General features: G+C 43.7%; 2 protein-coding genes across 8 annotated transcripts in view; one reads left to right on the top strand and one right to left on the bottom strand.

Moving 5' to 3' along the window:
* Positions 1–880, bottom strand: part of CFAP61 (cilia and flagella associated protein 61) — a 230,732-nt gene extending 229,852 nt beyond the window's left edge. For 2 of the 6 annotated variants that reach the window (XM_053247244.1, XM_053247246.1), the window contains exon 1: positions 291–880. The gene's annotated coding sequence lies outside the window, so the exon portion shown is untranslated. The remainder of the gene's footprint in view (positions 1–290) is intronic. The other 4 variants (XR_008306425.1, XM_053247242.1, XM_053247240.1 and 1 more) reach the window with 4 other exon arrangements.
* CRNKL1 (crooked neck pre-mRNA splicing factor 1) lies at positions 433–26,882 on the top strand. Of its 2 annotated transcripts, XM_053247251.1 has the most exons (14): positions 433–574; positions 4,929–5,081; positions 6,741–6,832; positions 6,947–7,105; positions 7,544–7,710; positions 8,259–8,437; positions 10,631–10,801; positions 11,225–11,416; positions 14,176–14,235; positions 15,039–15,119; positions 16,421–16,660; positions 22,941–23,042; positions 25,627–25,875; positions 26,645–26,882. In XM_053247251.1, exons 1-14 carry the CDS (start codon positions 527–529, stop codon positions 26,807–26,809), a joined length of 2,058 nt encoding a protein of 685 aa, XP_053103226.1. In that variant the 5' UTR covers positions 433–526; the 3' UTR covers positions 26,810–26,882. The 2 variants fall into 2 exon arrangements, with proteins under 2 accessions (XP_053103226.1, XP_053103227.1); XM_053247252.1 differs by lacking the exons at positions 433–574; positions 22,941–23,042; positions 25,627–25,875; positions 26,645–26,882 and adding exons at positions 896–1,126; positions 17,416–18,121.
* Positions 26,883–26,944: the final 62 nt, after the last annotated feature.

Here is a 26,944-nt window from a genome sequence, read left to right as displayed (position 1 = left end):
CTCTGATCATGGAGCTTCTGTTTAGGCATATCAGGGATGAAACAGCCAGTGTTAAATCTATTCTCCATACATTTGCCTACATCTCCTCCATTTTTAGTCCAATGGCCATTACCATCCCCTGTGACAATGAATTCTAGAACTTAATTATAACTAATTAGCTGAAGCGGGATGGGGGGTGGGGAGTACTATATTTGGTCCTAAATCTAAACCATCAATTTCATGGGGATTTTTGTAATTACCACGAAGCGACACTGGAAGAAGACAGCACGGGCTGCCTTTCGAGGGCTCACCTTGTCAGGGGCAGCCGCCCCGCCCCCCGCGTTGGGCTCCGGAAAAACTCGATCTAGGCTGGGAGATGCAGAGCTCAGCTGACAGCTCCGGATCCCGCTGAACTGGGAGGGACGCCCTTCGTCGTTGCTATGGTGATGAGTGGGGCGGCCTTCCGCAGCGCGCGGCATGCTGGGCGGTTAAAGGTCAAGTAAGGAGGGGGCGGAGTTCGGTATTGCTGTTCAGAGCAGGCGAAAAGATGGCGTCTACGGCAGCCGGGAAGCAGCGAATACCCAAAGTGGCGAAGGTGGGAAAGGGAAAGCGAAGTGGTCTGCGAGGTGTTTGAAGGGAAAGAGGGAGGATAGCGCTAGTAGCCCAGCTCTGTGCGCGCCTACTCGCTTCTAACTTGTGGAGCTCAGTCAGTGGGACTTTGCTTCCCAGCGCATGAGCAAATGCCTTCCAAGTATGGGGCTGGCTCCTGTTCCTTTGCAAGAGGCATCTTGGTGCGTGTTTCCTCGCAAGTAAGCCCCGCTGAGTTCAGTGGGGCTGGGTTCCTAATAAGTGTGCTTCTGGACTGGAGTCCGCTTTTGAGTGAACATGCACGAGATCGGACACTTGCTTAGGTGGGGCTTCCTTCCGATGAGTAAACATGCATAGGGTCGCGTTAACACAGCTTAGAGGAGAAATTTCAGCAGACTCCGCTCTTCGTGGAAGGAAGGGGTGGGAAATGCCTGACCTCCTGAGGTTTCTTCTCATACGACGCCACGCAGCTATTAAAAGGAACAGGAGCCCTCTCTTCCTTTGTAGTTTGTTACCCTGGGAAGTTGAAATAAAAGACGGAGTTTCCTCTTTGCTGGAGGTATGGCTGCCACAGTTTTATCTAACAAAGTAAAGACTGTCCAGCCATTCAGTATCCTATTGTGCAAAATGAATAGCACAACAAAAATTTTACTGTAGCCACAGTAAAACTATGGGCATTTAGTTCCACTTTGAAAATTATCTTCATTATTAAATACAGATTAAACGTGGCCTCATCTGGCAACATTGCATCAAAGTATATGAGATCAAAGAGATCTAGATGGCAATGTAAGGTCCATACTGATTGTATTAATCTATCCTAGTGGTTATGACACTAGACCTATCCAGTTGTTATGCTGTACATGCACTCAGATGGCTATACGTACATGCATGTTTCTGTGCAAATGACCGTGCTTGCATTCATTTAAAAAGTGAGCCTGGGTGCAGGCCCCCTGAAGTACAGCATACAAACAGGAAGTGTACTGCTATACCTGCGTTGAATGTAATGTGTGAATAACTGTCTGAACTGATGAATGCCAGCCACAATGCGATGAGGATGGGGTCATAGGAACATAGGAAGCTGCCATATACTGAGTCAGACCATTGGTCTATCTAGTTCAGTATTGTCTTCACAGACTGGCAGAGACTTCTCCAAGGTTGCAGGGAGGAATCTCTCTCAGCCCTATCTTGGAGATGCCAGGGAGGGAACTTAGAACTTTCTGCTCTTCCCAGAGTGGCTCCATCCCCTGAGGGGAATATCTTGCAGTGCTCACACATCAAGTCTCCCATTCATATGCAACCAGGGCAGACCCTGCTTAGCTAAGGGGACAAGTCGTGCTTGCTACCACAAGACCAGTTCTCCTCTCTTGGGTCGCACCAAGAGCACGGCCACCCTGCTGTCACTGGAGGGTGTCCTTGTTTAAGGGTTTTGGAGTGTGTGTAGAGGAGTGATTCAGATTAATGCCCTACTCACATGATTAATGGATGCCACAACAGCATGTCATGACATCCCCCAGTGACAAGGTGGGTGTGCTCTTGGCACTACCCTGTCCTGCCTGTGTGTTGTGACTGGTGGTCATCTGAACCAGACAACTATGTACGTGTGTACACCATAAACAGATTGTACATGTGTTGAACAGAATGTGAATAGGGCTACTGTGACTTATCATTCAAGTAAAATTTATTGTTACCCATAGGATTTTGTTTCTTGTTAAAATAATACATGAGAACAAAATTGTGTATAAACTCTCTCTATAAACAGCTTCTTCTGTTTTTTGTGGATAGAGCCCCCCCACAAATAGTAATAATTACAAATATTGTGAATAGAAACCCAGAAATGGTTTGCAAAAAGCTTTTGACAAAGTTCCCCACCAAAGGCTCTTCAGTAAACTTAGCAGTCATGGGATAAGGGGACAGGTTCAATTGTGGATTGGTAACTAGTTGAAGGACAGGAAACAGAGGGTAGGAATAAATGGACAGTTTTCACAATGGAGGAAAGTAAGAAGTGGGGTTCCCTAGGGATTGGTACTGGGACCAGAGTTCCTTCACTTGTTCATAAATGATCTAGAAGTTGGGGTAGCCAGCAAAGTGGCCAGACTTGCAGATGACACTAAACTATTTAGGGTAGTGAAATTAAAAAAAAAAAACAGATTGTGAGAAGCTCCAAAAAGATCTCTCCAAATGGGGAGTGGGCAACATGGTTACATAAGAACAACCCTGCTGGATCAGGCCCAAGGGCCATCTAGTCCAGAATCCTGTTTCTCACAGTGGCTGACCAGATACCACAGGAAGCCTACAGGCAGGAGTTGAGAACATGCCCTCTCCTGCTGTTACTCCCCTGCAGCTGGTATTCAGAGGCATCCTGCTTTTGAGGCTGCAGGTGGCCTATAGCCCTACGACTAGTAGCTGTTGATAGACCTCTCCTCCGTGAAGTTATCCAAACCCCTCTTAAAACCATCCAGGTTGTTTGCCATTTTGCCATTTTGTGCCGCGCCCCCCCCCCCCCCCCCCGGTTTGGAGAGATCCGTATAGAGCTTGTTGCAATCTGTTTTGGATTTCACTACCCTAAATAGTTTGGTATCATCTGCAAATTTTACCACCTCGCTGCTTACTCAAACTTCTAGATCATTTATGAATAAAATAAAAAGCACTGGTCTGTGTACAGATCCCTGAGAGACCCCTCTTCTTACTTCCCTCCATTGTGAAAACTCTCCATTTATACTTACCCTCCATTTCCTGTCCTTCACTTAGCAGTCCACACATTGTACTTGTCCTCTTATCCCATGACTGCTAAGTTTTCTCAAGAGTCTTGGTTCAAGTGCAGCCTGTCCCTTTTGTACAGGCTTTGCTTGCCCCAAAATGTATTCCAGTGCCTAAAAAATCTAAATCCCTCCTCCAAGCACCAACATCTCATCCACATGTTAAGACTCCTCAGCTCTTTCTGTCTCACTGAACCTGCAAGTGGAACAGGTAGCATTTCTGAGAATGCTACCTTGGGAGTCCTGAACTTCAGTATGCTACCTATCAGCCTAAATTTGGCTTCCAAGACTTCCCAACTACATCTCCCCACATCTTTGGTGCTGACGTGCACCATGACAGCTGGCTCCTCTCCAGCACTGCCTAACAGCCTATCTAGATGCCACATGATGTCCGCAACCTTCGCACCAGGCAGGCAGGCAGGTCACCGTGCGGTCAACATGCGGATCACAGACCCATCTCTCTATAACTAATGATCGAATCACCCACTACAAGGATGCCCCCACTCCCCGGAAGAGTGCGATTGGATATAGGCTTGTCATCCATGGAAGGGGTCCCTTCTAAGGGAACATTTCCCTCTTCCTCAGACTGACGTCCTCTTTCCCCAAAAACTTCATTCTCCCTGACAGTAGAGGAGCTCAGTTCCCAATGGCAGCAAGCCCGAGTGACCGCAGATTTGGACTTCAGCAGTCTAAAACCACATTGGCAGTTCACTCTTTTGTTTAGAAAAATCTAACCGCAAGGTCCCTGCGCAGGCGCAGAACCCATTCCTTATGATTGCAACGAATCACGATCCAGGGGTCATCCCATGAAACCGAGAGAATTTAGGGGCCGACAAAAGGAAGTACCTTTTTACACAGCACATAATTAATCTCAGAAATTCTCTTCCACAGGATGTGATGGCCACTAACTTGGATGGCTTTAAAAGGTGCTTAGACAAATTGATGGAGTACAGGTATATTAGTAGCTACTAGTCTGGTGGCTATAGGCTGCCTCCAACCTCAGAGGCAAGATGCCTCTGAATACCACTTGCCAGGGAGCAACAGCTGGAGAGAGGGCATGCCCTCACCACTTGCCTGTGGTCTTCTCAGAGGCATCTGGTGGGCTTCTGTGTGAAACAGATGGCTGGACTATATAGGCCTTAGGCCTGATCTAGCAGGGCTGTTCTTATGTACGTGACAAGAACCAAGACTGTCAACTTCAAATAATACCTTCATATCTATGGCTCTCTCTGGAAGGGCTGGATGGTTTGACATTTCTATTATACACAATTATGTTATTATTAATGTAGTTATAATAATACAGAAGATAGAGCAGCACTGAACATCTATAATGTTCATTAGTATCTTCTGTTGTACATAGTACAGTTAGTTGGGAAGTTCTGTTAGGCTGATCTGTCACTTTATAGTTGTTCTGCATCCTGCAATTGTAAACACACTTAATAAGAGTTAAGCCCCATTTAACACAGTGGAGCTTACTTCCAGGTAAACATGTACAGAATTGCACTGTACATGCACTTTATAGTTTTTCATAGTTAGTGTTGAGTGAAGTTTCTAAAATACATAGTTACAAAAAATTGTTGGTTTTCTCTCTCGCCCATCCTTTAGGTGAAGAACAAAGCTCCAGCAGAAGTACAGATCACAGCAGAGCAGCTCTTAAGAGAAGCAAAAGAGAGGGAACTTGAGCTTCTTCCCCCACCACCCCAGCAGAAGATCACAGATGAAGAAGAGCTAAATGATTACAAGCTCCGAAAAAGAAAAGTAAGTGCATGGTAAACATAATGCATTGCTAATGGTGGTAATGCTTCAGATTTTATATAACCCTATTTCAAAATATGTGATGTTCAAAGCGTTTCATACACATTCTTAAAATTCTTACAGCAACCCTGTACATAGGGGGAAAGTGAGTCAGAAAATTGGTCCATCTAGCTCAGACTTGACTACACTGATCAGCAGCAGCTGTATATAAACTTAATTTTATTTATTTAGTTGATTCCTATCTCACCTCTCAATCCAGAAGTACGTCCAAAGCAAAACTGTATTTTAGATAATTAAATTAGGTCTGTCTGTACCCTTTCTGACATTGCTCGGGGGTTGCATAACTTTGTTCACCACAAAACCCAGTTCTAATTAGATTATTATGGCTTTTTTGTTTTGTTAATGGTTAAATAAGGTATGCTGGGGCTAGGCACTTGAGTTCAAGACCAGTGCCTTGAACTGTACCCAGAAGGCTAGAGGAGAACAGTATGGGTGCTGTAGCACTGATGAAATATGCTCTTGGTGGTTCACATGTTCAGTGGCAAGCAATAATATTCTTCAAAAGGTGCTGCTTTGAAGCAGAACAGGAGAATCCCGCTATTCGTGGGGGTTCTGTTCTGTGGGGTGGAGGGGGCTGTTGATAGCGAATCCGTGAATAACGGGGCATTAGGGCAATGGGTTAGGTTCCCAGACACCAAAAATCATGGGTTTTGCCCCATCCCCCCCCCAATGACCCCTCCTCCAGGTGCCCTAACATGCTGCAGAGTCGCCCACGGCACCCAAAATTGGCCCAAAATCACAGGGTTTGCCCCATTTTTGAGCTATAAAATGACTCCCAATCTCTCCAGCAGTCAAAATGGCAGCTGGAAATGACCTCCGAGGTAATTTCTGGCCACCTGTGGATACACGGATTTAACCCTTCCCTGTCTGTCCCCCGCATATACTGAGGTTGGGTGCTAATTATCCGACGACGGATACGCAGAACCACAAGTGCTGGACCCGCGATTAATGAGGTCCCCCTGTACTCAGAGGCAGAATGCGCATGGAGCACATGGCAATATACAAGTATTGAGCTTGCAAGACATGAAATACATTGGCAGTTTTGCATATGAAGAAAAATGTCACAGCCTTCATACTAGACAGATATTAAGCATCTTTAATTGACTTAGCAATATGTAACCTGACCCCATAGAGACTTGAATAAACCCCATAAACACATTGAATTAGAATATTGAAGTGCCATTTATCTTCACATTTAGCAGGAGGTGAAAAGTGACACATTGGGTTTAAAGTAAAAACCCAATCTAAAGTAATAAACTTGTGTTTGGCCTGCCCCACTTCAGAGTACAGGAGTGCTGAATGCTCCTGTATTTAAAGAAAAAGACCTCCATGTGGAAATCTGGATGTTGGAGAGAAGGATTCTAGCTTGGTTGTCTCCCTGGCATACTAGTTTTCTATATTTTCTAGCTTGCTATAAAGGGCAATATAATAAAACAGTTCCTGGACTGTACCGCTTGAGAATCCAAGGGCCACTTTAAAAAATATTTTTCCATGAACAAAATCCCTGCACACACAATGTCAAATTATTTATTTGTTTCTCTTTGGATTATAGAGTGGAATCACTCTTTCTTTTAAAAAGTGAAATATAACTTTTCTCCCTAGACCTTTGAAGATAACATAAGAAAAAATCGGACGGTTATTAGTAACTGGATCAAGTACGCACAATGGGAGGAAAGCCTCAAAGAAATACAAAGGTAATTGTCTGAAGGCTTATTCTCATTTCCATCAGCTGTGTGAACAACTAATAGTGCCTGTTTCCTTTTGTTTGTACTGAACGCACATTAATTTCAGGATTATTTTGCTCTCAGGGCTCGTTCCATTTACGAGCGTGCTCTCGATGTGGACTACCGAAATGTCACCCTTTGGTTGAAGTATGCCGAGATGGAAATGAAGAATCGCCAAGTGAATCATGCTCGAAATATCTGGGATCGTGCTATCACTACACTACCAAGAGTCAACCAGTTCTGGTAAACTAAGCATCTTTTGCCATATCCCAAGCATCAGCAAAACATAGTATATTTCTTTTTGCATGTCTATGTTTTTGAACTTTGAAGAGTTAAACAAGATTGTTTTATTGAAAAGTGCAGGGGTTGTCCTGAAGATTGTAAGGTTTCTGAGAAAAGGTTGCAGATGCATCTCTGTGTTGCATAGCAATAGATTGATCTACTTATATTGGAAGATCACCAGAGTTCCAGAGAAGAATCTGGGCTTAGTCTGCTAAATATTATATGCAGACCCACAAAATACAGCAGTGTGCATGATTTAGAAATAAATAACAAGTAAGTAAGTACTTAAGTCATAACTGACATATGACTACTTGCTTTAAAAAACAAAACAAAACCCTGTTATTTTTTCATCTGGAAGGTAGTGTTCAATCTCTTCTTGCATTGCTTTTTTTTTTTAAGGTACAAATATACTTACATGGAAGAAATGTTGGGAAATGTTGCTGGAGCCCGCCAGGTGTTTGAGCGCTGGATGGAATGGCAGCCAGAAGAACAATCTTGGCATTCCTACATTAACTTTGAGCTCCGATACAAGGAAGTGGACAGAGCACGCTCTATTTATGAGAGATATATCCTTTTGAGAACTCTTCAGTTTCAACTGAATGTTTGGGCCATGCTTTGCTTCTTTTTTTTTAGTAATGTAATTTTTAAAAATCTTGATTATGAGTAACCTGCTTGTACTTGAGTTGAGAATCACACAATGGTGAAAAATTGTTTATTATAGTAATATTAGTCACAAGAGAGGGCCATGTGTGGAAGCAGGCTTTTGTGTGGGCTTCCTTCTGTATCAGGAAGGACAGGGATGTTGGAAACCTATTCAGCATGTTGGACTTTGTCCCTCCAGTGTCATCAGCTTGATCAAGGCTGGCTTTTAAAAAAGAAATCTCTTTGTATTTACTAATCTTGCAAAAATCTCAGACTTCTAGCCTGAAAGTCTTTGTGTTCCTTTGGAAAAGCAAGATGTCTCTGTCTCCTTAATGTTTGTTTTATACAGCTTTTTATTGTTCCCACATAATGCATTAGTAGATGGATATATAGATTTTTATTACAGTCTCTGACCAGCAAAAATGTGTTATGTTTGAAAATAGACGACATGACATTCCTTAACATCTTCCACTTGTCATTGTGCATCCTGATGTTAAGAACTGGATCAAATATGCCCGTTTTGAAGAAAAGCATAGTTACTTTGCTCATGCGCGGAAAGTCTTTGAACGAGCGGTGGAATTCTTCGGAGAAGAACATATGGATGAACATCTGTATGTAGCTTTTGCCAAATTTGAAGAGAATCAGAAAGAGGTAAAATTCTGCCTGTTAGTAAATTCAGCTTGCATTTTACAGTCCTCATTAGTTCCTGGCAAAACTGTCCTTTCCCATTACAAAGCTGATTTGGAACTCTCAGCCAAGCATCCCATCCCATCCCATCTGTATTTTAGTTTGCTGTGTACAGGTGTAGTAGCTGTTGTCATGAGGTGGATTTGATATCCTGAAGAGGATATGTTCCATTTTCAGATTTTCTAGTTATTGGGATGATGTGTGAACTGAATTCCACCTTCCTGTTACCTGAACAAGTGTCTGGTAACAGAATATAAAAGCCAGGGGAATTATTTTTCCCCTTTCTAAGGGCAGGTAAAGACCAGTTGGGATGGGTATTGGATTCAGAGAGAAAAACAAAATATTTATTTTAAATATAGATACATACCTACTAACATGTCCCTATTTTCCCATTCAGGTGAATGGGGAAATAGGGACATGTTGGCAGTAGATAGCCCACCTCTCAGTTTAATGTAAAGCAATAGTAAATTTAAATCGCATTGGACATGATTCAGCCAAAGTTAAGTGCCTTTTAAATTCATTGGCTGACATCTTGACTAAATTTACTTGAAGATGTCCCACTGAAATTAAAAGGACCAGGTAGGCATGCCAACTTATCCTTTTTAATTTCAATGGGACTTCCTCAAGTAAATTTAGTCAAGGCATCAGCCAGTGATTTCAAGGGGAGAGCTTGTTTAAATCTCTTCCACTGAAACCTTTTTTACTTGAATGTGCTTCGCTATGGATCGTATCTATTGTGTAGAAATTGACATCTTCCCATACCTGCTTAAACCCAGTTTTGAAGTTATTTATTTTTTATTGTTAAATTTATATACCGCCTTTCATTAAAAACAATCCCAAGTTACCTCAGAAACTTCAAGATATTATGGGGGAGAGAATTAAAGAATATCAATTTTTGTCCCCTGTCAAAATTAACTCCCCCACCCCACCCAACTGCAATCTTAAAGTTAAGCCATTATGGAATTATGTCTATTTAATCCAATTGAAGTCAGTGTTGAGCCATGTAATCTTACTTTAAATTAGTATATATAAATCTGGCCATAATATTTAGCTTTTCAATCTTTTGCCTAAGACATCTGTCCTAATATAAACTTCTATTGGACATCAGACCTTGATTTCAGTGGAACATACTTCCAATAAATAAATAAAAGTAAGAAAGTCTCTTAAGTACTCTGTTTGCTTTCTGACAAAACAATTGGAGAGGAGAGCTGGTCTTGTAGCAAGCATGACTTGTCCCCATAGCTAAGCAGGGTCTGCCCTGGTTGCATCTGAATGGGAGACTTGATGTGTGAGCACTGCAAGATATTCCCCTCAGGGGATGAAGCCGCTCTGGGAAGAGCAGAAGGTTTCAAGTTCCCTCCCTGGCTTCTCCAAGATAGGGCTGAGAGAGATTCCTGCCTGCAACCTTGGAGAAGCTGCTGCCAGTCTGTGAAGACGATATTGAGCTAGATAGACCAATGGTCTGACTCAGTATATGGCAGTTTCCTATGTTCCTATGTTGAGTCTTGTTACTGAAGGGCAGATTTTAAGGTTTGTTTGTTTGTTTGTTTGTTTGTTTTTTAAAAGAGAAACAGATATCATGTTGGGCCAGCTAGATGTGTAAAAACTGAGAGAGATAAATCTTTGAGCAAAAATACTCTTGTTCCAGGCCTAGGCTGATAATTGTCTCATTGGCATTTGTTGCTCTTTAGAACAAGTAGATAGACTTGAGTGGGCATATTCTTTCAAGTATTTTTTAAAATTCTTACAGAGTTTCATATTTTTATTTATTTATTTAAGAGAACAAGTAGATAGACATTACTTTGAAAAATGGCCAAGGGTTTTTGCAGGTTATCTATTAAATGGTCCTAATACTCTCTTGGTCCATGTCTCCTAGTACTGTGGACTCTGACTGATTTTCAAGGGTTTCAAGCAGAGGTATTTTTCAGCACCTGCTCCCTATCCTTTAAATGGATTGAACCTGGCACCTTCTGCATGCAAAGTGTGTGTTTTTTTTAATTGAGCTCCTACACAGAGGAGACTGACAAAAAAAAAAACACAAAACACCAGCCCACTATGATGCAAGTGAAAATGTATCCTCCTGAGAATACAGTTTGAGATCACTAAACAGACCATTTAGAAGGTGTTTGCTTCCTAAACTTCCTTTTTCCCCCCCAGTTTGAAAGGGTGAGAGTAATCTACAAATATGCCCTGGATAGAATCCCAAAGCATGAGGCCCAGGAGCTCTTCAAAAATTACACTATTTTTGAAAAGAAGTTTGGGGACCGGAGAGGCATAGAAGATATTATTGTCAGCAAGCGGAGATTCCAGTATGAAGAAGAAGTGAAGGTGAGTGCCACTGTGGAGGTTTACAGCCATGGCTGTATGCAGGCTGCATTTCCACTGCAGCACAGAATTGGATACAAAATACCAACTTGCAGAGAATTTCAGCTTTCATTTAAAAGAGAAAGGTTTCTAGCTCTTAAGAGTTTGAAGTGCGTGGGCAATGGTGAAATCTCCACAGCCAGAGTGAACAGTTATTGTCCCTTTATATTTCAGTAACTCCCTGTCTTTCATCATGTAAAAGCCTTAGCTGCTCAAAATTACAGAAATGGGATACAGTACTGCTAGTTACTTAAACTGAATGCTAAAACACAAAAAACAAAACCCAGAACTCAAAATGCCAGTTATTTTCCTGGTTTTAAGTAAAAACTATAGGACCACATGTGCTAGGCTTATCTTTCTGAAGCTCTTCCCTATCCTTCCTCAAAGGCTAATCCACATAATTATGATGCCTGGTTTGATTACTTGAGACTTGTGGAAAGTGATGCAGATTCTGATGCTGCACGTGAAGTTTATGAAAGAGCAATTGCCAATGTTCCTCCAATTCAAGAAAAGAGACACTGGAAGAGATACATCTATCTGTGGATCAATTATGCACTATATGAAGAACTAGAGGCAAAGGTAAAAGACAATAACTCTGGAATCTTTGCTCATTCCTCTGATTATATGAGTGTTAGCAAACAAGGGTAGCACATAACAGAAATGCAAACAAAATACAGCTACAGGAAGTGCTATAAAATAATGTGGAAAAGAACTTTTAAGTATAATGATTAGAAAAATAGTTCTAATACAACTAATAGAGAAATAATTAATACATAAAAGCCAATACAAACTGTCAATTGTGTAATACAGTATACCATAAAGAATAATAATGGATAATTAAGAATAATCCAGACAAACGTGTAGCACTGAACTTCACCTATCATTTAATCTTTCGCATGTGTCTTCATGACTGATATAAACACACCACTGTGATTCCATGAGTCACAAAATACAACGGTTAATCTTAGAAATTCTGTATTAGTAAACAGCTGCTAACCTGCTTTGCATTAGCTGTACAATCAGCTTGTACATCATTATTATTATTATTTTATTATATTAAAATGATGATGAATATTTATACACTGTTTTCAAAAACAAAAAAGTTTTCAAAGTGGTTTACATTTAAAAGGGGGGAAAAGGATGGCTCCCTGTCCCCAAAGGACTCTCAGTGTACAAAGAAACATAAGGTAGAAAACAGGAACAACCACTGGAGAGGTGCTATGCTGGGGTTGGATAGGGCCAGTTGCTCTTCCCCTGATAAATATAAGAGAATTGCCACTTTGAAAGGTGCTTCTTTGCTCTGTTAATAGGAGTATATGCATCTTTCTATGTCTACCTGAAATGTATGTTCATATATATATAGAAGTAGAAAAAAGCCCAGCTAAGTTAATCATTTCATCGTGTGTGTTTTCCACATGCAGTAAAACTACCAGCCAGAAGCAAATCTTCCTTGGTCTGGTACAGTTTCATGGAATAAGATAGATTTATAGCTAGAACTCCCAGCTTTTCTACATCCTAGCCAATAACTTTATTATATTCTAATTACAAAACGCACCATTTGATAATACCTTTATCACGACTAACCAAATGACACAAAACCTTCAGCAAGCTTTCAGGTTCTCCAGAACTCTTAATCAGGCTGGATGTTAAGAAAAGCAAGAGGAGGATACGTAGAGCTAGGCATAATGTGATAGCCCTAAGAGCCTGCATGTATAACCATCTTAAGATGTAGTACAGGTGGAGTTAAGCAGATACATGTTGACTAGCTATGCAGGGTGTTGGATATGTTCTCAGGCTGCTCTCAGGGATAGGGATAGGGATATGGGCCTCCGAACCGGTTCGAACGGCAGGTGGTTCCGCCAGTTCGAAGGTGAGGGGTGCATCTTTAAGGGTGGGGGAGGGTGCACTTACCTATCCCTCTGCTTTCCCCCCACTGGTGCTTTGTTTTCTTAAAAGTCCATGGGGCGACAGCATACCTCCCTGCTGCCCCGTTGCCCCCTTTACCAGAAGTAACCGGAAGTATCCGACGTGCCTGCACACAGCGGGTGCGTGCACACGATGGGCACAGGCACATCAGATACTTCCAATTACTTCTGGTAAAGGGGGCAACGGGGTGGCAGGGATGTATGCTGCTGCCCTGATGGACTTTAAGAAAACGGAGCACCGGCGAGGGGAAAGCAGAGGAAGGGGTAAGTGCATCCTCTTCCACCCTTAAAGATGCATCACCTGCTTTTGAACCACCCCTGCCCGGTTCTGTGCACATCCCTACTCGGGGTTCCCTGAATGCACTCCCTGAGTGCAGCCTGAGGTGAAGAAGGGACTATTATGCCCATTCCTCCATTCTGAGAAAATGTCAAGTCAAAAAATCCTTTGAGAAATATGGTAGTCTTTACATTTTAATAACGCTGTAAGTTAATTTTGGGTTGTTTACTTTAGGTTGCTTACATTGCAGAGAGTCAATAGAAGTCAAATTAGTGTATTAGTATTAATACTAATATTATTATAGTATTGCATTGATATTAATAAAGAATTCTAGAGCATTTAAAGTCCCCAAAATCACAATTCTAGTTACAGTCACAGGCTGACATCCAGACTAAATGTGCTAGCTGAAAAACATTCCCTGCAAACAACAGGGGATGGGCAATTTTTATGATGTCTGCTTCTATTTGCAGCCCACTGTGCCTCCCAAAAATATGTCTGTGAGGAACTCACAACCCTTGGAGACATATTTTCAGGAGGCACAGTGGGCTGAATTTGTGCACATAGAATGTTTTTCAGGTCTCGGCTGCAATTAATTAAAACTTGGTTTCCAAACATCTTGGCTTACCTAGGAATCTTGAACAGTAAAGTCCCTTATTTGATAAATCTTAATGTTCCATGAACCTACTGGAATTTTTTTGTTTTTTTTAAATTTGATGTCTTTTTGTAAAATCTTGATAGCTGCTCATCTTTCAGATGTCTGGGAGGAAAATGCTGGAAGGAACGGGGGGAAATCTCTTCAGGCATAGGAAGCTGCATAGCAAAACGTAAAAAGCTGGGGTTGGGGGAAATGAACAAATGGGGGGTGGTTAGTAGTAGATGGAGTCAAATGATGGAAGCAAAAAAGGAGAATAAGAAGAATACATGTGTGAGAGAGAAGGCCAGTGGTGGAAACCCTTAAGTGCAGAGACTAAGTGTTTGCATTGGGAAGACAGAATAAAAGTTGAAGAAGAAGATGGTGTAAATATCCTTGGGAGCAAGACATTGTGTCTTGCAGGGGCATCTTGAATTATAATTGCCTGGAAGCCAAATTGTAGGTTTTCTTTTCACAGTATAACAGAGAATGTCTTGCCTCTTAGGATCCAGAGCGGACAAGACAAGTATATCAAGCATGTGTTGAACTCATTCCTCACAAAAAGGTATGAATTCTGTTTTATGGCTATAGACAGTATTAAGGGTATATTCAGATGATCATGTACATACATTTGTGTAAAGAGCAGTGACAGAGGGAGGCCAGCAGCGGCCCGTGTTTGGCCGCCACTGTGGCCCCCCTCGCCCCACCACCTGCGTCTGATGTTGGTGTTTAGCTACACCCCCTGCATCTGACATCAGACGTGGGGACGTGGTTTAGATCCTGAATGGGGCCGTGCGACCCCATTCAGGAGTTAAATTGACCAGTGCTGCGTTTGCAGCGTGGCCAGGAGTGGCTCTTGTTGATTTAATTCCCAAACAGCGCTTGTTGATTTAATTCCCAAACAGGGTCATGTGGCCCCGTTCGGGAGCAAAACCATGCCCCCAGCGTATGACGTCAGATGCGGGGAGCATGTTGGGGGCTGTGAGGGGCAGCCCGGGTTCTTTGAACTCTGTTGCCCAATGGTGGCTCCGACCCTGGTAAAGAGTCATTTCTACTTCAGTCTGTCTGGGTTCAATGAAATACAGAAATATTGGCCCTGATCCAATTAAGCTTAATCATAACAGAGAAGCACTGTAATCCATAGAAGAAGCTGGTTGCATCCAACTTAAGTCCCAGTTCTTTCAGTGGGACATAGTTCCATCCTATACGCAACTCAGAAGTAAATTCTACTGTGTTCATTGGGATTTGCTGCCTGGTAAGTGGACATAGGATTGCTGCCTTAGTCACAACTTATTGTATTTGACTGGAGGCATTGTTCTTAAATTCATCAAACTAAATTCTTAAGCCAAATCTTTATTGCCCTTTCAGTTTACATTTGCCAAAATATGGCTGCTCTATGCTCAGTTTGAAATAAGGCAGAAGAATCTCCATCTTGCCAGACGAGCATTGGTAAGATAAAGTTTCTTTCCTTTTTGTCTGATCTCTCTTTTAATGAATCTTTGAAACATATCTATAGATCTGCATATAGATCTCTATAGATCTGGGAGAGCCCAAGTGATGATAGTTTTTCCAACAGAACAAATTACTACACTCTGGCAACAGTTTGCTTCCATGTGGATTGGTATCTGTTCTCCAGCATTAGTGGGGCTAGGCCCATTGGGAAGGAGAATAGTCTTTATCCTTCCTGATAAATTGACTTAGTCGCTAGGATTGCTACATGCCTAGTTTGCTTTCTTAATTGAGTTCTAGAAAGGGGGAATTAAACAGCTAGACCCAATCAGCATTTGGAGCACCCCACTCTAATTTGGTTTTTTGCATATAAGGAAGTGTCTTGACACCACCATTGGCCCTGGTGCCACCTCTTTCTGTGTGGTGCCAGGGGTTCTATCTCTGCTATGCTCCCCTAAAGATCATTTGCCTCTGTTCCTCTCATGCACTTGTGGCTGGGTCTAACATTACTTTATGGCCTATTTAGTGTATGTAAAGTGGGATCAGAATCTCTCCCTTCTGTTTCCTGATGATATTTCCCCTCACCAGATAGCAGCTGTAGTTCTCAAGACATGGTCATCTTATAGCGAGGGTAATTTATAATAGGAGCACCTTATCACATGAAAATTAAAAGATTTCATTGATAGCATCTACTTCCATGTCTTCATCTGTTGAAGCCCCAGGCCAGAAGTGCCTACAGAATCAGTAGGAGAGTCCAAAAATGGGAGTGAGCATCTGACCTTGAGCATACTCAATGCCATCTTCTTTATATTTAATTCTCTAAGACATACCCGTGGCAAATCCTATGCATGGCAGCTCCCACGAGAGTTCGGAGAGCTGCTGGATAGCCACGGGAGGGGTGGGAGAAAGAAATTGGTGGTGGCAGCTGGCCAGAAAGCAGCAGCAGCGACAGCTGGGAGAAGAAGCCGGCGGGCAGGAGAGAGAACAAGCCAGTGCCTTGTCAGCCAGAAAGCGGGTGTGTGTGTGTGTGGCGGACAGGAGAAGAAGCCCACCAGAAGGGGGTGGGTGGGAGAAGAAGCCGGTGCCCAGAAAATGGTGGCGGGCAGGCGGGGGAAGAAGGTGGCGCTAGGTGGGTGGGCCAGCCAGAGGCACAGATGCTCTGTGCCCAGCCCAGCTAGTTTTCAATAATGTCTGATCTTTAAATTCTTTAATACTATGTAAGTAATGAACATGCCTCAAAAAGCAGGTTTGTGTGTACATGCTCTTTTTGACAAGCTTTGAGCAGTTTCTGGTTTTTGCAGGGAACTTCCATAGGTAAGTGTCCAAAGAACAAACTGTTTAAAGGCTACATTGAATTGGAGCTGCAGCTGCGGGAGTTTGATCGTTGCCGGAAACTTTATGAGAAATTTCTGGAGTTTGCACCAGAAAACTGCACATCATGGATCAAATTTGCTGAGTTAGAAACCATTCTTGGTGATACTGACAGAGCAAGAGCTCTATACGAGTTGGCTATTGGTCAGCCACGACTAGACATGCCAGAGGTAAGAGCAGATCAGAGATGTTCTCGGTTGAGTGTACTGTGCTATGTAACATATGACATAAAGGAAATGGAGCATTGGTTCACTTACTGTGAAGGCTTCTTCTGGTTGCTGGAGTCAAGGACATCTCTATGGATTATCCCTCTCACATGCTCCAAGTCCAGTTTTGATTAGCTAAAAGGAAAACACACGCCTACTCGAGCTGGAAGGGGATAGCCCCACCCTGGTTCTTTTAGGCTGAGTTATGAAAGGTGTTATGACGATTTGTCATGCTAGAAGGAAAAAAGAAACCAGGGAAAACTCATAACACATAGCAGTAAGGACAAAACCTGAACAAGCACAGTGAATTTGAAGTGCTATAGAAAATGTCCAACCAGAAAAAAAACTTGCATATTATTTCACAGTATATACAAGGCTTTTGCCATCTCTTGCTGCAAAACAGAAAAAGGACTGCTGATAAGATGGTCTACCAGAAATGAGAAGAGCACCAAGATATCCTTGACTCCAGCAACCAGAAGAAGCCTTCATGGTAAGTGAACCAATGTTCCATTCTCAGTTGCTGGGGTCAAGGACATCTCTATGGGACATACCACAGCTTGTGAGTCACCTAGGGAGGGAGTGTCCTTGTCTATTCCTGGGGAAGCACCTGCTGCAGCACTCTTCTTCCGAATGCTGCTTGTGCTGAGGCATAGGTGTCCATTTTGTAATGCCTTCAACTTTTAAAGGTTGAAGGTAGCTTCCATGTTGCTGCCTTGCAGATTTCTTGCATCGGGGCATTTGTGGAAAAAGCGGCCGAGGTTGCTGCTGATCTTGTAGAAAGAGTACAAGTGTTCGTCGGGGGACAGAGATGTTGCGTCTCATAAGCCAGCGCTACACAGACCCTAATCCATCTTGCAGTGGTCAAAGAAGTCACTGTTCTCCCCACAGTATCAGGAAGGAAGGACACAAACATTGAATCCATTGTTCTGAAAGATGCTGACCTCTTTATATATCCCTTAATGCCACAATGCACATCCAACATGTGCCACCTTTTCTCAGTCGCATGCACGGGATGTGGACAAAAGGAAAGGAGAAAGACGTCCTGTGACTGATAAAACAAAGAAGTCACCTTATTACATACAAAAGGATCCTGAATAAGGCGAACAGAATCTTGTTGGAATATACAATACGATTTATGAACAGAAAGGGCCTGCAATTCCGACACTCTTATCACAGACGTGACCACTATCAGAAATGCCAATTTAAAAGACAAAATTCATATTGGAATGGATTTTAGGGGTTCAAAAGGTGGAGACTGTAGTGCCTTCAGCACTGTATGTAAATTCCAATTGGGAAAGCAGTGTATTGTCGGTGGAGAGACAAGGGTGGCTCCTCAGAGTAACCTCTTTAGGTGAGGATGTGCATGTGTATACTTTGCCAAAGTGCCTAAAATGAGGCCCACTAATAAAACTGCTTGCCTCTTAAGTGTGTTTGGCTTCAGGCCCTTCTCTAAGCCTTCCTGGAGGAACTGCTGGAAGTAGCAATGCTTCACCCCACTGAATCGAATGGCGTGCTGCCCATCTTTAAAAAGCTCTCCACGTACACTGGCAAACCCAATTTGTTGCCAAGATAGTATCCAACACCCTATCTGAATAACCCTGCTGACTCAGTATTCGCTTCTCAGTTTCCATGCGGCAAGTCGCAACCAGCCTGGGTTGGGATGGTGCTCCAGGCCCTGTACAAGTAAGTCTGGTGTTACCAGCAGGAAACATGGTTCCGTTGTTGATAGATGCAGAAATTCCACTAGCCACGACCTTCTGGGCCAAAATGGAGCCACCAGAATTACATCTGCCTGTAGAAGACATATCCTTCTCAACACCCTTGCTAGCAGAGGAGTTGGCGGAAATAGTAAAGAAGCCCCATTGGCCACTGCACAGACAGTGCGTCTATGTCTTCCACGTCCCTGCAGGGGAACTGGGATGTGAACCTTGGTAGCTGTGTATTCTGTGGAGTTGCAAACAAGTCCATAACTGGCATTCCCCATATCTGAGTCAATTGTAGGAAGACCTCTTGGTTTAGGGAGCATTTGCCCGGCATCGAGTCCTCCCAACTCAGCCAATCTGCCAGCTGATTGAGGTCCCCCTTGACATGATGCGCTAATATGGACATCAGATTACTTTCCGGCCAAGTCAGCAATGGGACCTCTTCTGCATGCAGGGATCTGGATCTTATTCTGCCTTGCCAATTCACATGAGTTTTGGTGGCTATGTTGTCCGTCTTTATCAGAATGTGAGCATTTCATAACGGTTGTTGAAATATGCTCAGTGCCAAGCAAATGGCCCTCAGCTCCAACCAATTGATGCTGTAGCTCTTTTTCTGCTCTGACCACCTTCCCTATGCTGAGAGCTGTTGGCAGTGCACACCTCATCCCCTGGTGCTGGCGTCTGTTGTGACTATCACCTTTGGCGGGTCCAAGAACTACTTACCCTTCAATAGATTTTTGTGGTATCAACCAGCATAGCTGGTGAGGCAGGTGTAGTTAGGGATGTGCACGAACCGGTTCGAAGGCCATTCTAAAGGCCTCCAAACTGGTTGGAACGCAGCGTCAACTTGAAGTTCGAAGCCGGCGGGGGTTCCTCTTTAAGTGCGGGGGAGGGTGCACTTACCCCTCCCGCCGCTTTCCCCCCACCGGCGCTCCGATTTTTGCAAAGTCCATGGGGCGGCAGTGTACCTCCCTGCTGCCCCTTCCTTCATTCGTGGCCGGAAGTATTGTGTGCACGCGTGCCCGGTACTTCCGGCCAAGAACAGGGTAAGGGGCGGCATGGAGGTACGCTACCACCCCATGGACTTTGCAAAAAACAGAGTGCCGGCAGCGGAAAAGTGGCAGGAGGGGTAAGTGCACCCTCCCCCGGCCTTAAAGAGGCACCCCCCATCAGCTTCAAACCACGCCTCCGTGGTTCTGTGCACACCCCTAGGTGTAGTAGCAAGTGTCACTTCCTGGCAGTGTCTGACTGATATGGAAGAAGGAACCATTGCATCTCTCAGGTGGAACCTTGACCAGGGAACAGCCTCCAAGGTCATCACCATCAGGCCAAAGATCCTCACAAGTGTCAGCAGTAGAAGTGCAGGAGCTGATAGCTCCACCCTTATTTCTGTTACAATAGCCTGGAACCTATCCTGAGGGAGAAACAGTTGGTCTCACATGTTATCAATCACGACTCCTAAATGTTGAAGTCTGTGAGATGAAACCATTTGACTTTTTACAAGGTTTATGAGGAACCCATGTTCCTGTAATGTCCGAAGTGTTGTTTTCAGGTCCCTTTTTGCTGTCATTCTTGAATGTGATTGGTCCAACAGGTTGTCTAAATATGCAAATATCCAGATTCCCTGAAAGAATCCGGTTGGCGGAGGTAGGCCATCAGCGGTGCCAGTACCTTTGTAAAGACCCGAGGGGCCAGTGATAGTCCAGATGGAAGTGCGGCATATTGGTAATGCCTTCTAGCATACTCAAACCAGTGAAGGTGGCTGCTGCTGCAATGAATCAGTATATGTAAGCATGCCTCCTTCAGGTCTATCGAAGATAGGAAGTCTAGGTGGAGCAGCACCTCTGCCGCTGATCGGAGTGATTCCATCCTGAATCTTTCCCGCTTGACACATCTGTTTAAATATTTCAGATCTAGAACAGCCCTTTTTGACCTGTCCTTTTTGGGAACAGTGAACAAGGTAAAATAGTTGCCTCTTGCCTCCTTACAGTGAGGCACCGTTTCAACTGCTCCTATGTCCACCAGATGTTGAATGGCCTTTTTGATCTCAATGTGTTTTGTAGAAGAGTGAGAGCAGCGAGTTGGAAGGAACCTGTGAGAGGGAGGGGCATCCAATTCTATCTTGTACCCCTTCTGCTCTATGCTGAGGACCCACTTGTCTGTTACAGAAGCCTCCCACACATGAAAAAACTCCCACAGGTGCCACCCCCCAACCTGGAGAGTTCTGAGTCATTGCTGCTGCTTGGTTTGATTGAAGGGTTGTCTGGTATTGCCGTAGTTCCTGGAGGGAAAACGCTGGTGATTTCAAGATCCCTGTTGTGCTCTGAAGTCCCTATCCCAGCCCCAGAAGGAGGGCTAGAAATTCCGAAAGGCCTGAAAAGGTTTTTTGAAACCCAGCCTATCGAGCTTGCAGATGGCATCATCTCACCCTTTGATTCAACTAAAATGTCTTTCAGAGCAGAATCACCAAAAAGCTTTGTGCTGTCATAAGGTACAGCAGGTTATTTCTAGAGGTGGACTCCACCTGCCAGCTCTTAAGCCACAGGTGCCGTCTGCCCACTACAGAAGTGGCAGATGCTCTGGATGAGAACCTAATAGAGTCCAAAGTGGCATCCACCACAAAGGCCTGAGCCTTCTGGATCTTGACCAGCTGCTGTCTCATTTTTACAGGGTCAGCAGGCAGGTCACTAAGTAAATAATCTACCCGCAATATAGTTGCCCTAGCAACCATGGAAGCTGCTGCTGAGGAATGGGTAGCTATGGAGGAAATATCATGCACTTTTCTCAGGGCAAATTCAGCTTTTTCATCTGAGGGATCCTTTAGGGTGACCTCTCCGGCCCTTGGCACCAAAGGACCTGATATTAATTGTATGACTTGTGCATCTGTGTTTGGTGTTTTTAATAAATCCGATGGTTCCTGCTGGAACGAGTAATATCGATTCACAATAGCCACTGGCTTTCTATTGGTTGCTGGAAGAAGCCATTCCTATTTAATTGCTACGGTGAAAACCTTGGGCATTGGCAATAACATGTCCTTGAGTTTTGCTTTAGGAAAAATGAGGTCGACGGAGTTGACTGAGTCGCCTCTGAGGTTACTTTCAATTGCAGGCCAATAGTGGCTAACACTCTTGTCATGAGAGGATTAAAGTATTCAGACACAAAAAGGCACTGTAAGACATTGCCCTGGTCTGGGTCCCTCTCCTCCCCACCCCGCCGGCAACCATTCTCCTTCCTCATCTGGGACAGTGTCAGGATCCTGATTTCCACCATCTGCCCCATCTGGCTCCCCCTCGGGATCAGGGTCGAAGGGTCTTTTTGGGGAGCTGGGCTGGATGGATCAGAAGAGGTTGTGTCCTCAGATGAAGAGGGGACCCTCTTTCACTTCCTTGATTTTCTGCTCTTTTTAAAAGGTCTGATCTGCTGAATAGTATCCACTATGGCATTTTTAAGCCATGCCTGCCACTCCAGGGGAACTGTCTTGAGTAAGCTGGGACCTGCGGTGGGCTACTCTCCCCAAGGGGAGAGCTCACCAGTCTTGTCTTCTGTCCCTGGTCCTGGGCTGCTTTCGTGGCCCTTGGCGGGGGGGGCTCTCCTTTTTTGGTGCCATTTTTGCCCACTCACACCACCATGGAGCTTTTTGCTGCCATGCTGGCCATCACTGATGTTCCCCAAGCCCTCAACTCTGCAGAGGTGGGGGGAGGCTCTGCAAGTGGTACATCGCTGCCTGATTTAGCCTGGCTGAAAATAGGTAGGGCACACCCAAAGTCCCTGACTTTCTGGTCGTCTCGCCACTCCCTGATGCACACTGGGGCATTTTGCTGTGAGTCTCACGGCCTGCAGACAGGAGACTTGTGTCATCGCCGCTTGGCCCGGGGAGCTGTTAAGCAGCCAGTGCCGATGCTTGAGGTGGGGGCAATCCAGGTGCTCTGGTTGCTCTAGGGAAACCACTCTGGCCGTTACCCCTGGCACCAGTATCATCCTGAACCCTCCTGCAGGCTCCATAACAGTGGAAAGTAGGGAAAAGAACATGGGGAGAGAGGAAAAGGGCTTGAATTTTAAAGGAGACTTCTTAAAATAGGAATAACAAGTAGAGAATAATAGTAAAGAGAAAATGAAAGCAAGAAAGGGAAATAGAAAAGGATTAGCAAAATAGAATCAGAAGAGAAATTTGTGAGGCTGCCTGGAGCAAGGCTATTCCTCTCTGGCTCAAGTTAGCGCGTGTTTTCCTTTTAGCTAATCAAAACTGTCCTGCCTGGGAGCACTTGAGGGGGATAACCTATAGAGATGTCCTTGACCCCAGCAACTGAGAATATGTTATGTTCTACTAACAAGAAGGTAAAGCATGCAGTTCAGCTTTGCTACACACTGACACAAGATGCAGTCTAAGTCTTTCCTCTGCTATGGCTGACCTGACACACAAATCTTGTTCTCTGTACATGTCGGCTTTGCTGCGTTAGATGCATATTTATATGGATTGCTTGTGACACTTGCTTTGAAAAAAACTGTTCTGAATCTTTAAATCTGGCTTATCTTTTCCCTAGGTTCTTTGGAAATCTTACATTGACTTTGAAATTGAACAAGAAGAATATGAGAACACCAGAAATCTTTATCGACGATTGCTCCAGCGTACACAGCATGTCAAGGTATGTGACTGGAGAGGCTGTTGTAGAGACTGGTTCTCTACAATACACAAAATGCACAACTTGAAATTTAAATAAATCCCAAAGTGACAAGACTGGCTGACATGATACACAGTCCTAATGGGGCAAAGAGGGTATTTCAGAGCTGCTGCTGTGGGCATGGAAGCAGTGGCAGTGCTAAAGATGCTGGTTGTGCTACCTGTACTCCTGTAGTTTCACCCATTTGTCACAATGGGAGAAACTGCAGTAACACTGGTAGCACAGTTGGCATGCTCCCTAGCAGCACCACTGCCTCCATGACCCACAGAAGCAGCTCCGCAATACTCTCATTCCCATTAGTACTGCTGATCATGTCAGTCACTATACCAGGCCTGTTTGACTTAGGCCCTCCTGCAGATGTTGGCCTACAACTCCCATAATCCCTGGCTATTGGCCACTATGGTTGGGGATTATGGGAGTTGTAATCCAGAAACAGCCACAGTTGAGTAGGCCTGCACGATACTGTAGACATTCTTACAAGAGCGTGTCACTAATATAGATTTGCTTAGCAAATGGATGTCGTCTAAATAGAACTTCCTTTAAAAATGTGACATTAAGATCAAGCGTCATTGTAGACCAAGCGTATCAAACCTATGAACAAGGGGCCTTATCAGCTCCTTTAGTAGAACCCAGTGAGGCCCACAGCAGTCCCACCATACTTCAGCCAAATTGTTCATCTTAATGGCTAAGAAGCTATATATATCCTTTGAAGAGCTAATAAAGCAACTCACTTGGTGTCCTTGACTTGCATTATCTGCAGGGCTAGGATAGCAGAAGCAGCCCTGCAGACAGAGAGAGAGAGACAGACTGGAGCCTAAGTGCATTCCAGTCTTCCTCCACACATCAGAGTAGGCGGTGAGCAAGATTTTTTGCTTCTTTCCCCTCTCTCCAGATCGAGATTCCACATGCAGGATCTGTGGCCCTCAGGGACAGCTTCTGCATGTGGAATTTTGCTCTGGAGAGAGCAGCAAAAATCATGCTCTCCTCCTACTCCCATGTGTGGAGGAAGAATGGAGTGCATGTAAGCTCCAGTCTTTTTGCATCTCAGCAGGGCTACTTCTATTGTCCTAGCCCCACGGAGGATGTAAGACAAAATGTTCATTCTCTGGATTTTTTTAAAAAAACAGATGTGGTCAAAAGTGCAGAAACATTTTCTCCCTTTTCCAGTTTACTATCTAGTAGAAATGGAATTGATGACTTCACACTGGAATTTGAGAAGAATTGACAGGGAGCAGGGATTTGAAAGTATTGTGAGCAGAGAACTTGATTTCCATCACTTGAGTCTGAGACTTCTGGTTTAGGGCCTAGCTATACTGAAGACTTGTTCCTTGACCTTCAGCTTGATGTGTCCGTCTGCTCTGACACCACCCACCATAATCTCTTTCTCTGGTGGGCAATTCAGTCTTTGTGATGACAGGCCCCATATTACTATTATTTTTACATTTATATCCCGCTCTTCCTCCAAGGAGCCCAGAGCGGTATACTACATACTTGAGTTTCTCTTTCACAACAACCCTGTGAAGTAGGTTAGGCTGAGAGAAAAGTGACTGGCCCAGAGTCACCCAGCAAGTCTCATGGCTGAATGGGGATTTGAACTCGGATCTCCCCGGTCCTAGTCCAGCACTCTAACCACTACACCATGCTGGCTCGCTCACTCTCATAGTGTGAGACTAGCTCCTTTTGTCCTCTGTCTTGTTCCTCCCTTATTGTTTTTAAATGTCTCCAAAGTAGGTAAAGAAGATAACATGAGATCAGGAAAGCTAATAGTGAATCTGCTATAAAAAGCACCTGTGGAGTAGAAGAGACTTTGGGGTGGCATCAGCATGCACATGGCATCCACGTTGCTGACCATGCAAATGCCATGTGGATGCTGATGCTGCACAGGGATTCTTGGGACATGCGCCACCCCAGCAGGAAGCTGCATAGGATGGCGGAGAGCAGGTAAGGATCTTCTCTCCTCTTTCTTAAAGCTCCTGGGCCGTGCTCCTGAAATCTGCTTGAACTGTGGTTCATGCACATCCCCTCCCCGAAGTCTCTTCTACTTCACAGGTGCTTTTTAGCTGATTCACTATTAGCTTTCCTGATCTCATTTTATTTTCTTTACCTCAATTTTTAAAAAATGACTTTATGACACTTGTTTCTAGAGCACTTTGAGAGACACTTAAGTCAGCAGCTGATTATGTTCCCATTACTAATTAATGAAAAGGCTATTTAAATGTAATTCAGTGCTCTTTTCAAAAAAGCTTAGAGCAAATCCAACACTGTTTGGTATTTGGGCCTTTGCAAATAAGTATTTAGAACATATCTCAGGAGTGAAATAGTCTTGACCGTTCTGACAGGCAATCTGTAGAGTTTATACTTTTCTCTTTTCAGGAGATGTTCATTCAGTACCATGTGTACAGCTACATGAGTAGTTGATTTCAATTTCGGAGATGGTGTTATATGTGGACACATTTCTAAGTCAAGAAAGGAGGAGAGTATTGCAGCTCTGGTGTCCTATTTCCAATATGTAATCTGCCATGTATGAAATGCCTTTGTTTTACTCTAGGTATGGATCAGTTTTGCTCAGTTTGAGCTCTCAGCAGGGAAAGAAGACAGCTTATCACGATGCCAGCAAGTATATGAAGAGGCTAATAAAACAATGAGGAATTGTGAGGAGAAGGAGGAGAGGCTTATGCTTCTGGAATCTTGGAGAAACTTTGAAGAGGAGTTTGGAACAGAATCCAGCAAAGAGAGGGTAGACAAACTTATGCCAGAGAAAGTCAAGAAGAGGAGAAAACTTAAAGCTGAAGATGGGGTAAGAGCACAAGCTGGAGAGCCAGGCTCCCATGAGTGTATTATGTGGTATTTTGGAAATTAGAACTGGATAAGGTAGAAATGTCACTGTAGTATGTGGGCATGAATGTAACAAAACATACAGTTTCCCCCCACTGTGCATTCACTCAATCAATTAAATTGGGCAGCAGACAGATAAGCAACACTGTGTGTATAAACTGGCCCCAACACTATACTGAGACAATCAGCAGAATCTAGTAGTAAAACTTTTCTTAGTCTGTGCTATTATAGGCATGTGTGAACCCCATAATTATATTTTGGTTTAATTTGTAAACATCTTCATAAATATAATAAAAATAATAAAACAGGGATTTTTATGCTATAGATACATTAACACGATGTATGTTCTAATGGAGTCGTAAAGCCTGACACTTTTAAAAAAACCCAGCGGCTATCTTCTAACTCTGCTGCAACCCTGTAATAGAGCCTTACAGCACCATTAGTGCATGCATTATGTCAGACATTGCTATTAAAGCTCCTACTTGCCTTTCTTTCCAACATGCTAATTTTTCTATGTGTAGCAGGAGGAAGCACTCAAACATGTGACACCCTAACCTTTAGCCTACAGTGATCCTTAGTTATACTGCTTGAAAACTGAAACTTTAGATTTTCTCCAGAACAATTTGTCCAAAAGCTTGTGTGGATACACCATGGAGATTGAGAAAATAAGCATGTTTAAGTACTGGAGAGCCTCAAGCTTGCCTCTGATCATGTTCTCTTTTTCTTTTCAGTCTGATGCTGGCTGGGAAGAGTACTATGATTACATCTTCCCAGAGGATGCTGCTAACCAGCCCAACCTTAAACTGCTTGCGATGGCTAAACTCTGGAAGAAACAGCAACAAGATGATGATTCTGAAAAAGATCCAGACAAAGATGTTGATGAAAGCAGTCCCTAATACTTCCCTTAAATTCCTCTGTTTTGTATATTTTTGCTTTTGTATACAATAAATATTTCCTCTCAATTGGAAATTGTTGGAATAGGAGAGATCATGCTGTCCCATGAGCCACTGGAAGCTATTGAAAATATAACC

This window comes from Hemicordylus capensis, chromosome 4 (assembly GCF_027244095.1).
Source record: "Hemicordylus capensis ecotype Gifberg chromosome 4, rHemCap1.1.pri, whole genome shotgun sequence".
NCBI lineage: Eukaryota > Metazoa > Chordata > Lepidosauria > Squamata > Cordylidae > Hemicordylus > Hemicordylus capensis.
Note: the sequence above shows the minus strand (reverse complement) of the source record. Positions and strands in the feature narration are given on the sequence as shown.